Below are 14051 nucleotides of genomic sequence, written 5' to 3' on the forward strand. Positions count from 1 at the left end.
GAGCCAGAACTGAAATTAAAGATCCAAGCAGGCTTTATAATTTGTGCCTTAATACCTCTGATGGCCGTAATTGTAGGAGGCGCATGTGGAGCTGGGCACCATGCAGGTGTAGATGTACTGATAGCTTTTACCACCAGAGCTAATTGTTCTGACAGGGTCATGATAACAATAGAAACAAAAGGTTTCCCGCATACAGGAATCCAGTTGCCCCGCAAGCACTCAGACACTTTTCGTAAAACGACGGGAGCTTATGAAAAAAATTGACTATCGCAACTTGTTCGAATGACTGAACAAAGTGGTTGACGGAGCTGGAGGAATCCTTACAATCAGGTCTTACCAGTTGGCAAGGAATGTTATTTTGAGGATGCACCCCCAGAAGAGAATTATTTTGCAAGATAAATGTAACATACACCTATCTATGATTCAAAAAGGAAAAATATAAATATCCTTTTCAGGTTAATGTCAGTCTGTTTTTTTTTTTTTTTTTTCTCCAGGTGTTAAATTAAGCACAATTAAAATTTGTGTTTAGCTGACACTTTTCTCCAAAGTGATTTACAATGTTAGTCTACCTATAGCTTTTTCCCCCATTTATACAACTGGGTAATGTTTCTGGAACAATTCTAGGGCAAGTACTTTGCTCAGGGATACTACAGCCAGAGGGTTCAAACCTGCAACCTTTGGGTCAAAGACAACTGCTGTACCCTGGAGCTCTTTGATGGAAAACAATGACCGAATTACAGTCAGTGCCCATTGTGATAAACTTCATATATATTATTGTTTTTCATCACAAATATTTTCAGTGTCAGAGTGAGAAAAACTGCTTTACTAAAAGTACATAATTAAGACATAAATTTTTTCAGACAGTGATTTCTAAGGAATTTCTTTTACTTTCTGTTTACGTAAATGGAGAAGGAAATTGTTTTTTTTCTACACCAGAACCAACCCGTACAGAAGACTATAAATGGCACTACCAACACCTATTTTTCATAGTCACGTGGACCTTGCAGGTAAGGAAAGAAATCATTTTGTAATATATGTCAGGGATGAGGGGGTGCGGTGGCGCAGTGGGTTGGACCGCAGTCCTGCTCTCCGGTGGGTCTGGGGTTCAAGTCCCGCTTGGGGTGCCTTGCGGCGGACTGGCGTCCCGTCCTGGGTGTGTTCCCTTCCCCTTACGCCCTGTGTTACCGGGTTAGGCTCCGGTTCCCTGGGACAAGCGGTTCTGAAAATGTGTGTGTGTGTGTGTGTCAGGGATGAACACTGGAGACAGGTAAGTAGAGGACCCAAGTGCAGGTGAGCTTTATTCAGGCAATCAAATTTAAAGTAAGACTTTTCTGCTAACATTTAATTTTCATTGTCATGGCACAATAACAACATTTATACAAAGGCTTACATCAAAAACGAAAGTTTTTATAGCATGAGTTATATTTATTTAATGTTGTCCAGCTCTTTTTAAATCTAATGGTTTTGAATATTAGTGCAGCACTGAGTATAATAAACATGTGGGGAAGCACATCTGGCCATAGAACCTTATCTTTTCAGACAGAAAGTACAAATTACATAAAGAAGTAACAATATCACACTGCATGTAAACTTACATAAAGAAAGAAAATATCTCATTTAACCTGCAAATGATTAGTTCTTAGAAACATGGTTTGCAGTATGGAATTAGTTCTTAGAAACATGGTTTGCAGCTTTTCTGTTAATGTCGATACAAGATTTATAGTAAGACAGTATTTCCCTCACAGACGCTTCAAGCACTGATGGTGACAAATTAAATATGTACCTCACAGGTCCGGTTAAATGATATACACTAATTACCATGGTAGTGTAACAAGTTTACAGGAATCAAAAATTTGAGGTTCTTGTTGCAGAGATGGAATGAGTTGATGAGATTTGTTTGTACATTTTCACTGTGTTCAGGTAAACGGAACTAAAGAAAAAAACTTAGACTAAACATATAATGTTGTTGCACTAAGGATTAGCTGCATCAGTCTGCGTTTGAGCAGGAGCATAATTTGTGTTATTTGGAGGGTAAAAAAGTAGCAATATTGTTCAAGTGAGGGGGGGTGCAGTGGTGCAGTGGGTTGGACTGGGTCCTGCTTTCCGGTGGGTCTGGGGTTCAAGTCCCCCTTGGTGTGCCTTGTGATGGACTGATGTCCTGTGCTGGGTGTGTCTCCTCCCCCTCCAGCCTTGTGCCCTGAGTAGCTGGGTTAAGTTCTGGTTTCCTGCAACCCCATATGGGACAAGTGGTTCAGAATGTGTGTGTATATGTATGTGTATATATATATTGTATGTGTGCAGAATCTTTTTTTAACATGGATGGATGAATGAATGAATTTGAAGATGTCTGTTGTTTCCTTTAACCACACTAGACCCCCCGTGAAGCACTATGGGTTTCCTGGTAAATCTGTGTGTGCTGCAGCTGCTCCTCCTCTGTAAGTCAATCGACATCTATGAAATTCACTTCTGTTTGAATTAAGTAGCAGATATCTGACATACTTATAAGGGCAAAGGTACAATGGTTCATGAAATACAAGCTTTCAGTTCAGTCTGACAGTAGAGATGGACAAGTGTGTTCAAAAAGTTCTAAGATTTCTATTTCAATTACTGTATAAATATAATTTCCATATGGTCCCTATCCGAATAATCTCCCCCAGATGATATGCATTTTTCGCAGTGTTCCTGTAATTTTTTTGTGAAGTGCTGACAGTCTAAAGCTGTGATTTGACTGACATCTTTCTTCAGGTTATTATGTATGCTCGGAATATCATCAAAGATCATTTCCTTCAGCTTCATTGTGATTTTTTGGAAGAAAAACATATTTCTGCAGACGTCTCAGAACTTTGTGATCACACTTTGTACACTAAAGGTTCACAGTTGTGTCCTCAGATGAAATCCTACTGTACAGGTTCATCATACAGAATTACACTTCATACTTACTTACCATAAGTCTGATTCACACCTTGTCTAGTCGAGTAATAATGTGTGTACTTTACATGTTTAGCACTACTAAATCTCAGAAATCTTGTTATACTTTTAACAGAATACCTGTTCTATTAGATAAAATAGATATTTTTAATACAATACCTCATAAAAAAATGCTTTAAAATACCTATTTGTGTGCATGTGGGTGTGTGTGTGTTTCTGCAGAATGTTTTTTCATATCCTTAATTTCATCTTCCTGTTTTACTAGGTAAGGAGATCAAGGCCCAGAATGGTAAACCATTTTATTTAAATTATTGAACCATCATAGTTCTAATAAATAATAACATGCTGTTTTAATATATGTACAGTATGAGATGTTGCATTTTGGGTTGAAAAGGTGATGTTGCATGTTGTAGTGAAAATCTTATTTCACGCTGATGATCAGCTATTAAAGAATAGATGAATCTCACATGTGGTGGTGCAGTGGGTTGGACCACAGTCCTGCTCTCGGGTGGGTCTGGGGTTCGAGTCCTGCTTGGGGTGCCTTGCAGCAGACTGGCCTCCTGTCCTGCGTGTGTCTCCGGCCTTATGCCCTTGGTTGCTGGGTTAGGCTCCGCGACCCCGTAGGGGACAGGCGGTTCGGAAAGTGTGTGTGAATCTCACATTTATCTTAAACTTTGTCATATGTAATTTATGAAATAATCCTGCCAAGGAGAGAAGTAGGCTGTGACGCATCACGAGGGGTCTTAAAAACGTCGAGTAAATAGTGTTTCCATGCTGTTACATTCTTGGTAACTGCATTTGTAGCAAACCTACCACTGGAATTCCAGTACATTCATTTGCTCTCAAGACCACTGAACTGATGTCCATAATCTGCACAAAAACAAACGACAAAAAGTGAAACTGGTTTTCAGGTCAAATACATCTAAAATACAGGTTGTCAGGTAAATGTTTTAAATGTGAATTACATGATTTAAGATCTTTATTTTGAAACACACACACACATCTTCAGAACCGCTTGTCCCATATGGGGTCGCGGGAAACCGGAGCCTACCCGGCAACACAGGGCGTAAGGCCGGAGGGGGAGGGGACACACCCAGGACGGGACGCCAGTCCGTCGCAAGGCACCCCAAGCGGGACTTGAACCCCAGACCCACTGGAGAATAGGACCCGGTCCAACCCACTGCACCACTGCACCACCGCCCCCCCCGAGATTAAATATTTCATTTTAATTTCATGTTTTTCTTCTTTCTCCATCGTGTCCTTTTATGAATTGTTAGTGTAAGAATAATGCAGTGTACACCATGCCTAACACAGTTTCAGTAAAAACTGGGCCAGTAATATTAAACATCTGAATTGATCGCAGCTGCATATTTCTGTTAGAAGAGAAATTATCTTTTTCTTTGTATTTTTTTTTACATTCAAACACAATTATGATGGGGTGGAAGTAGCTACAGGGTGGCATTAGGACCTAGGACAGCTGGGTTGTACCAAGAAAGGGTTATATTTCACAACAAACAAGATCATTCTACAGCAAACAAGGTCAGAACTAACTGAAAACAAGCTCTAAACTCAGGCTCTTTTCAGAAGAAAAACTGACACCAAAACACCTCACTAAACTGAGGTCTTTACAGTCTCTCTAAAACACACATCCTCACTGATGTTCAGGCCAGCTGCCTTTATGGCCCTTCATTATCATCAACTGGCCGTAATACACTCACACACACACACTTTCAGAACCACTTGTCCCATATGGGGTCACAGGGAACCGGAGCCCACCCGGTAACACAGGGCATAAGGCCGGAGGGGGAGGGGTCACACCCAGGACAGGACGCCAGTCCGTCGTAAGGCACCCCAAGCGGGACTCGAACCCCAGACCCACGGGAGAGCAGGACTGTGGTCCAACCCACTGCACCACCACACCCCACTTCCTGACTGTAATATAATTTTTAAATTATGGCAGGGACCAAACTTTGACAGCTCTCAGGCAGCTCTTGCCCCTTGCAGCGGGTTGTCCTACCTGTTCATAACTAAAAAAAAAGTCTGAATTTGGTTGTCAGTGCCAGTCAGTGCCATCATCAGTGGCGTCAATGACAGTGATGATTCTAGGAACACACACCTGGAGAGGGCCCAGAAAAAGTCCAGTTGTGTGCATGGATTAATAGAGTGTATCCTATAAATCCTTTAAAAAGACATTTGATACTTCAGAACAAAAATAATCCATCCGCCAGTCATGCAATATGTGGACTGTGAGAGAGGAGAAATAGTAATAGAGGGCACAAAAGTCAAAGTTGGTGCTAAACTTTTTAAAGAAAAGAAAAGAAAAGAAAAAGCCAACAGCACAGTTTAAAAGTTCTTTTCTAATTAAGGTGAGTTACTCAGACAATATTAGCAGACAATATGTTTTTTTTTTTTGGATTCATAAAAAATGTCAATATATTTTTCAGAAACATGCTTATGTTTTATTCGTTTTAAAACTGGTTAAACTTATTAAATTTATTTTGAGATGGCCACATAAATGGTAAGAGACTGGTGTTGAGTTTAACACAGTCATACACACCCACAGGGTGCACCAGGTAATGTGCCTGTTCGCGCAGGTAATCATGGAAAAATGTTAATACTTTCACACATGCATCAGGTGAAACTGCTTGTCCCAAGGGGGGAGCGTGGTAAACCAGAGCCTAACCCAGCAATACACAGGGCATAAGGCTAGAGGGGGAGGGGACACACCCGGGATGAGACGCCAGTCCGTTACAAAGTACCCCAAGCGGGACTCAAACCCCAGAAACACCGGAGAGCAGGACCTGGTCAAACCCACTCTGCCACCGCACCCTACTCAATACTGTCATTTAATGCCAATTTGCTGCTGTCATTCCCTTTAAATCCTTCTTCCTTTACTGATAAACTCTGTTAAGAATATTAAGATATTAGGTTTAGGAAAACAGCACATATTTCAAAGAAAAGAAATATGTTAATTTATGCTGAACTGAATGCTACATGAAGCTTTATATGTAAATCGCCTGTATAAACACTGGACAGCAGCCTTTTCCATCTACCTGCTACTGCATTTCAATGGCCGTTTAGGGTATTGACACTTGCGTTTAGTCTCAATGTTAGCAATCAGCTGTACATCAATTATTTCATAACATGCATGTGATTTGAGTTCTGAATAAATGAAAACATGCAAAAGCAAGTCACAATTGAAAAAAAAAAATTTGTTATGTACTACAGTGACCAACGCATCTACAACCACTTTTGAGACAACTGTTGAGCCTGAAATGACCACCACAGCCACAACCACTTTGGAAAGCACTACTGAGCCTGAAACGTCCACAACATCGACAACCACTTCAGAGACCACAACTGAACCCGAAACGACCACCACACCTACAGACACTTTGGAGAGCACTACTGAGCCAGAAACAACCACGACATCTAGAACCACTTCGGAGACCACTACTGAGCCCTGGACGACCACCACATCTACAACCACTGCAATGACCACTACTGCACTCCGTACAACCACCAGATCTACAACCACTGCGAGGACCACAACTAAACCCCGCACAACTACCAGATCTACAACCACTGCGAGGACCACAACTACACCCCGCACGACCACCAGATCTACAACCACTGCGAGGACCACTACTATGCCCCGTACGACCACTAGATCTACAACCACTGCAAGGACCACTACTACACCCCGTACAACCACCAGATCAACAACCACTGCAAGGACCACTACTACTCCCCGTACAACCACCAGATCAACAACCACTGCGAGGAGCACTACTATGTCCCATATTACCACCAGATCTACAACCACCGTTAGGACCAGTACTACGCCTCAAACAACCACAACACCTACAACCACTTCGGAGACCACTACTGAACCCGAAACGACAACCACACCTACAACCACTTCAGAGACCACTACTGAGCCCCCAACGACCACTACATCCACTTTGGAGACCACTATTGAGCCCGAAATGACCACCACACCTACAACCACTTTGGAGACGACTATTGAGCCCGAAATGACCACCACACCTACAACCACTTTGGAGACCACTACTGAGCCCGAAACGACCACCACACCTACAACCATTTCGGAGACCACTACCGAGCCCCCAACCACTACCACACCTACAACCATTTCAGAGACCACTACCGAGCCCACAACCACCACCACACCTACAACCATTTCGGAGACCACTGCCGAGCCCACAACAACCACCACACCTACAACCATTTCAGAGACCACTACCGAGCAGCCAACCACCACCACACCAACCACTTCAGAGACCACTACTGAGATGCCCACCACCACCACCACACCTTCAACCACAGGTGAGTGAATGTTTATGTTAATGAAAATTCCAATGGGTGATGAAAACTTAAGGGACTCTGACTGATATTTAATGAAAGCACATTAGTGCTAGAAGTAAATCAATAAGCAAATAAGTACTCATGCACACTCTTTGGCTAAAGCTGTTTGTCCCAAGGCAAACAGGAACCCAATCCAGAAGCAGAAGGCACAAGACTGGAGAGGGTGGGGACACACCCACAACAGGATGCCAGTCCATCACAAAGCATCCCAAGCAGGGCTTGAGCCTCAGACCAACTGGAGAGTAGGACCTGGCCAAACCCATTGCCCCACCTGGCCCACGGAATGTTTCTGGGTCTCCGTAACAAACTGCTAGATAAACAAATTTATCACTGTTCTCAATTCAAAGGATTCAGAACATCAGCCGTTGAATAATGGGCAATGTAAAATAAACTCCCAGATCATGAAACCAGTGAGCCACACAAAAAAGTGCTGGAAAAACTGGTAAAATCTCCATTTTAGCAATATCCCATCATCAGATGAGGGGAGCAATGTGTTACATTTACTATGTTACCGACACTTCTGAAACAGCACAATCCTGCTTTTTTCCATTCATTCATTCCATACGGAGGCTGTAAATTGTCTGCTTCCTAGTCTGTCTGTCTCTTTGAAATGCTGAAAAAGTTTTGCTTGATCCCTGTAGCCTGTCTGCTGTGAGATGTTGTCCAAAACTTGTACTTTCCATTTATCACCTATCCTTCTTCCTTCCAGTTTGTCTTGCAAGACCTGGAGCAAAACTAAGTCACTTTCCTTTAACTTCATTATGTAGAAGCAGGACTTTGTTTTTTCTCTCTGCTAGTCTCATGAGAAGGTTGTAAATCTGTTCTTTTATCTACCTCCCCATTTCTAACTTTTTTCATCCATGGTATTTTTAGCATCCCTTTTTAGCACCCTATATCACGAGAGGGAAGGGGCGCGGTGGTGCAGTGGGTTGGACCGGGTTCTGCTCTCTGGTGGGTCTGGGGTTTGAATCCCACTTTGGGTGCCTTGCGACAGACTGGCGTCCCGTCCTGGGTGTGTCACCTCCCCCTCCAGCCTTACGCCCTGAGTTGCCGGGTTAGGCTCCTGCTCCCCGCGACCCTGTATGGGACGAGGATAGTCTTCTTACACTGTCTTTACCATCACTCATTACAGAAAAACGAGTGAATATTTTTTTTTGATCTGACACTTTTCTTTTCTACTCAGAGTAAAATCTTGTTTTTAATTGAATAACTTTTTAAAACTTTTTAAAAGTAACTGTTTTTTAAAATTAACTTTAACTTTTATTTTTGTATTATTTTTTAGCACTACCCTCCCTGCCGACCTTCAGTCTACAATCATGCAAAGACCTTTCATCTATCCATTTTCATGCCCGCTTGTCCTCCTATGGTCGGGGTGGCAATAGGGAGACCTGCAAAGACATTTCTTGTGATGTTAATCTTTGCAGAGTTTCCATGTTTCTTTGACTGAGCTACTGCACTGCCACCTTATTTGGCTCTTCTTCTTTCTTTTACAGGGCTGACAGACCCTTGTGATGAGCTGGAGTGCACAGCTAGTGAGAGGTGTGGAGAGAGGAATGGTGTCTATGGCTGCCTCTGCAGTGAGGAACATGACAACACTAGTGCTGAATATTTTGGTATGAAAATAATGGTTCTCAAAGTGAAAATTAATTATGTATCTATATATGTGGGTCTATTTCATTTTCACAATATTTTTGTTAAGTATCATGAAAATAACTTTATAATTGCATATTGCCGACTTTGATTTTGGTCATTGTTTTAAGGGCATATCAGTCAAACATCAAGATTAAATTGTCCATGTCATGTTACAGCATATGTCATGAGGCACCAGAACTGCTGCCTTTAAATCTAAAGGTCACAGGTTTGAATCCCACTGTCAGCTGTAGGACCCATGAGCAAGGTCCTTATCCTTTATTGCTCCAGTAAACTTACTCAGCGTTATAAATAAGTAAATGACTGGATATGGATGAACACTGTAAGCTGCTTTACAGAAAAGTGTCAGTTAAACAAATAAAAGGTAAATGCCCATGATGGTTATTTCAGAATGATAAGTGGTTCTTCATCTGATATTCTCTGCCACTGGCCTTTGACCTCACAGTTACTGGTGTCATTCACAGATTCCAAGGAAATTTGTAACGGCAGTTCAGCCACCATTTCCTTGTCTCGCTGTCAGTTGTTTCAAAGTGGCTTCCCATCCAATTCATTACACCTAAATGACCCAAATTGCACTGGAACAGTGCGCGATGGCAGGGTGGAGTTTCACTTTGACAACGATGATCATATCTGTGGGACAACTCTTACGGTATGTCATGAGAAGGAATAACAATCATGTGCATCCCAGAACAATTTAAAATTTCCTTACTCATTGCTGCACTACATTAAATTTTACAGGTGGTTGTAACTTCATGTGTGAAGTTCTTTACTATCAGTAACTGCCTTAATGAACAGATTTGTCCACCACTAGTCTAAACACAAATGTTACGCCTTCCTTTTGCCCCATATTTTGTCCTCTACAGAGCAATGGCACTCACTTCATCTATCAGAACACCATCCATGGAGAGACCTTCCCAGAGGGAGCTATCATTGGACGGGAGAGAATTCTCAGTGTCACTTTCAGCTGTGCATATTTACTGTCTCAGTCCCTGTCTATGTCCACTGGCATCCGTCCACTGGAGAGGTGAGTTTAGCCCAGGGGAAATTTGTCCAAAATCAATGAAGGCAGTCAAATATGTATGGTAATGAATGTCTGGTAGAAGAAAACCAACACAAACTAGTGTGAATTGAAAGAAAAGAACATGTAGAATCAAGCACATATTCAGGGTCACACATAAAATTAACTATATTTGGGGGAGGAAACCAACAAAACTGAGGACAAGGTGCTTCTAAAGGAGACCAAAAACAGGCAAAGAAGAACAACAGCTCAAATGGGCAGAGCCACACAAACCCTGGGCAGAGCCAGGGTGCTTTTCAGGCACCTTATCAGCACCCCATAAAGTCTCTCCCTCAGTCCTCAGACCAGCTGCTTAAAATCCTTTAGTCATCACCTTTCCATTTTCAGCAGCTGGTTGTCATTACTTTGATAAGGCAGGGAGGGGCATTGGGAGCAATCGAACAGGACAAATGCCAGCCCTTTAACACCAACTAATGTCACAATGCAAGCTTACGGTCAAATACAAATTAAAATTCAAATTTCTAATACAAATGTTCAAGGCTGAATGCAGCTTTAAACCTCAATGCCAGTGTTTTCATAATGAAAATAGTAACAGATTTACGTTTGAAAGTGGTGCGGTGGCGCGGTGGGTTGGCCTGGGTCCTGCTCTCCTGTGGGTCTCGGGTTCGAGTCCTGCTTGGGGTGCTTTGCGGCAGACTGGCGTCCCATCCTGGATGTGTCCCCTCTCCCTTCGGCCTTACGCCCTGTGTTGTCGGGTAGGCTCCGGTTCCCCGTGACCCCGAATGTGACAAGGGGCTTGGAACGTGTGTGTGGGGAAAAAAAGGAAAAGGTAGAAGAAAAGTGCTGCCAGATTAAAATATACTTTTAAAAGTTATTACAAATTTATACATATACATATACACACACACACACACTTTCAGAACCGCTTGTCCCATATGGGGTCACGGGCCACCGGAGCCTACCCGGCAACTCAGGGCATAAGGCTAGAGGGGGAGGGGACACACCCAGGACGGGATGCCAGTCCGTCGCAAGGCACCCCAAGCAGGACTCGAAACCCAGGCCCACCAGAGAGCAGGACTGTGGTCCAACCCACTGCGCCACTGCACCCCCACTCTATATATATATATATATATATTCAAATATAAACACATATTGAAATGTGCATTGAAATTAGACATCTTGGCTATAGATCATTTACTTTTTATTTTTTAATGACCTCAACAGCATTCTGGGGAAGAATCTACCAGCAGGCATTAACCACTACCAAATGAGGATGATTCCTTATCTTGATGCACAGTTCCAGCAGCCCTTCACAGGTTCTACAATGGAGGTGCCTATCAACCAGCAGGTGTATGTGGCTGTAGAGGTTGAGGGACTGGACGGCAGGCAAATCGCCACAGTGATTGACTCCTGCTGGGCCACACCCATTAATGACCCTCTAAGCAGTGTACGCTGGGACCTTATTGTGCAGGAGTAAGTGTTCTAGACCTCTTGACCAATTTTATATTATCTGATGTGCATGTTCTGTTTGAAGAAGCTGATGTTTTCATTAATAATCTGCAATTGACCGATGTTCCATCCCACCCCCTCAGTCTTGGACCTTGGAGCTAGACTACTGCAACGATCAGCCGACCAACGGACAATTTTCATGACTGATATACTCTTTCCACCGTTGTAGTTTGGCGAATGTTTAATGAATACTTTCTTTAAATCACTGCTGCTGTTAGATTGAGAGAAATGACACTGGTGATTTGTAAGAGATTTACAGAATGAAGTAATATCTTCAGCCTTCTATTTACGTTTCCCTATAAATCTTCTTCTTAGTATCACTGGATGTCTGTTGAGAAACAGGACAGGGAGAATTAAGTGGCTTTTGTCTGACTGGGAATGTTAAATATTGGGGACTCTCTGACTCTTAGAGTAATGCCTACATTCACAAAGTGCCGATACGGCTGAGGGTGGAATCCTACAAACAGCTCTCTTGAAATCATATACATGATGTAAAAAGGTGCATGTAGATCACAGCACACACACAGTAGACATGAGCGTTGTGCTGGAAGCTACATTTCCTCAGCTGCTCGATAGATATGGGGTTCAAGTCCAGCTCAGGCTGTGTGGAGTATGTGTATTTCTCTCTCTGTTTGGACCCACCAACAAGGACAGAATAAGGCAGTGGTGTATGGCCTCTGTTCCTCCCTCATCTTAGAAACACAGTAAATGTTTGCTATGAGTTGGACTTGACTCAATGGAACATCTGCCCATTCGTACCCACATAAACAATGGTTTGGTCTAAGGAATGAAATACAAATTTGTCACGTCTCACACAAAATGAAGAAGTTCCGGGCGCATTGTCTTAAGTAAGAAGCAGTTAAGATGTTAATCACAGCTTCAGTAACCTTCCATATGCCTTCAGTGGCCGTTCAGTTTACCATGAATATGTTGCATGCAGAGATAGTCACTGTGATTCATTAATGAGGGCAAATGCAGTTAAATTTGAAGACAATCCCTATTGTTTTTCCGACTGACAGGTGCCCCAATCCTGCTGACGGGACTGTGGAGATTCTGCAGAATGGCGTGTCCACCAGTAGCCGTTTCTCATTCAAGATGTTCACATTCACATCAAACACCACCACCACCATTTTCCTGCATTGCCAGATTCACTTGTGTGTGCTCAGTGGGAACAACTGCTCTACGGTGAGCCCAAATCGACACGTCCTCGTTGAATTATAGTAGGTGTCAGATTTGGCCAGAGGGTCCCAGTAGGTGGGCAGTGGATGAGAAACTGCAGTCTTGACTGAGATTCCAGTTTACAGCTCCTGTTGTTAGACCTTTCACCAAGAATGCAATTCAGGCTGAAAATTACTTTTAAAAAATCTACATCGTAAAAGTTAAAAATAATTTGAAATTTTTTTTTCTCAAGTGTAGAAGGTATGTATGACAGAGTTATTCAAAAATCATTAACTTCAATGAAGGAATATGAGCATACCCATAACTTGTGGACCAAACGAAAATCACAGAAGGTTTATTTTTCATATGTCATTTACAGTCCTGCTATCCTGGGAATCAGCAACGAGTTCAGAGGTCTGTTAAATTCCAGGACACTTCTTCCATGTCCATTGGCCCTTTTGTCTTACAACAGACACAAACAGGTAAATTGCCTTTATTCCCAGTACGTGCTGCAGCTTGGTATCTAGTCTGTTCTTGCTTGACCAATTAAAATTATCTGGAGATATTTAGCTTAGAACAACAAGGGAAGTAAGTTTCTTTTTTTTGTGGCCATGGCTTTGAAGTGATTTGCCGTTCACTTGAATTTTGTCTTTCAGACACGCAAGTCCTGGAGCGGATCTCTGTGGCCGGTGCTCCAGCTTCTGTCAGTTCTCTGCTGCCCCTGATACTCTCAGTTGTGGCTGCAGTTGTACTGCATTAGAGCATCTCAGGAGCAACCATTCCATCTCACACTCCTTGCGTTGAACGAAAACCTCTGTAGATCCTTATGTCACTTCCTTACAGATAGGTATTTTCCCCTTGGATTCTTAACATACAGATTTTTGTTATTCTGCTTTAATTTTACAGGGAAATCTATAAATGAGTGGTACTTTGGCAGCTGCAATGTGTGATATTCTTTAAATTCAGAGCTGTCATTACAGGTAGAACCAGTTTTTGAATAACTTTTAGTATTTTGCTCCTCGTACTTTAAATAGAATACATAAGAAGTGGAGTCACAATCCAGTGAAAACCATTAATCAGAAATAATTAATTATTGTTTAGCCACACAGAGGTGCTAATGCTGCATAACTATATTGTGAGACAAATAATTCAAGTCCTTTCCATAGCTGCTTTAGAACTCTTGCTATTCTTTACTGCCTGATTACCAGAGATTATTTTGTCATGAGAATATATAGTGCTGAATATATTCATAGTGCATCCAGACATATCATACACAAACAAAATATTTGCAGAAAGTTTAAAAACTTTTTCATACAAGCTCTTAAACCATGCAATGTTTATTGTGGTTACGCCCCATAGTAAAAAATCTTTGGATCGAACTGCAATTTTGTACTAAAAA

At 42.2% G+C, this 14051-nt stretch overlaps 1 protein-coding gene across 1 annotated transcript; it reads left to right on the forward strand.

Moving 5' to 3' along the window:
* The first annotated feature begins 1257 nt into the window (after window positions 1-1257).
* LOC108931925 (cell wall protein DAN4-like) lies at window positions 1258-13798 on the forward strand. The gene is made up of 11 exons (XM_029246943.1): window positions 1258-1290; window positions 2373-2435; window positions 3194-3217; window positions 6157-7278; window positions 8811-8930; window positions 9432-9616; window positions 9831-9991; window positions 11210-11458; window positions 12514-12679; window positions 13032-13134; window positions 13309-13798. The coding sequence occupies exons 2-11, from the start codon at window positions 2390-2392 to the stop codon at window positions 13410-13412; spliced, it is 2280 nt and encodes a 759-aa protein (XP_029102776.1). The 5' UTR covers window positions 1258-1290; window positions 2373-2389; the 3' UTR covers window positions 13413-13798.
* Window positions 13799-14051: the final 253 nt, after the last annotated feature.

The sequence above is a fragment of the Scleropages formosus genome, chromosome 20 (genome assembly GCF_900964775.1).
Source record: "Scleropages formosus chromosome 20, fSclFor1.1, whole genome shotgun sequence".
Classification (NCBI taxonomy): domain Eukaryota; kingdom Metazoa; phylum Chordata; class Actinopteri; order Osteoglossiformes; family Osteoglossidae; genus Scleropages; species Scleropages formosus.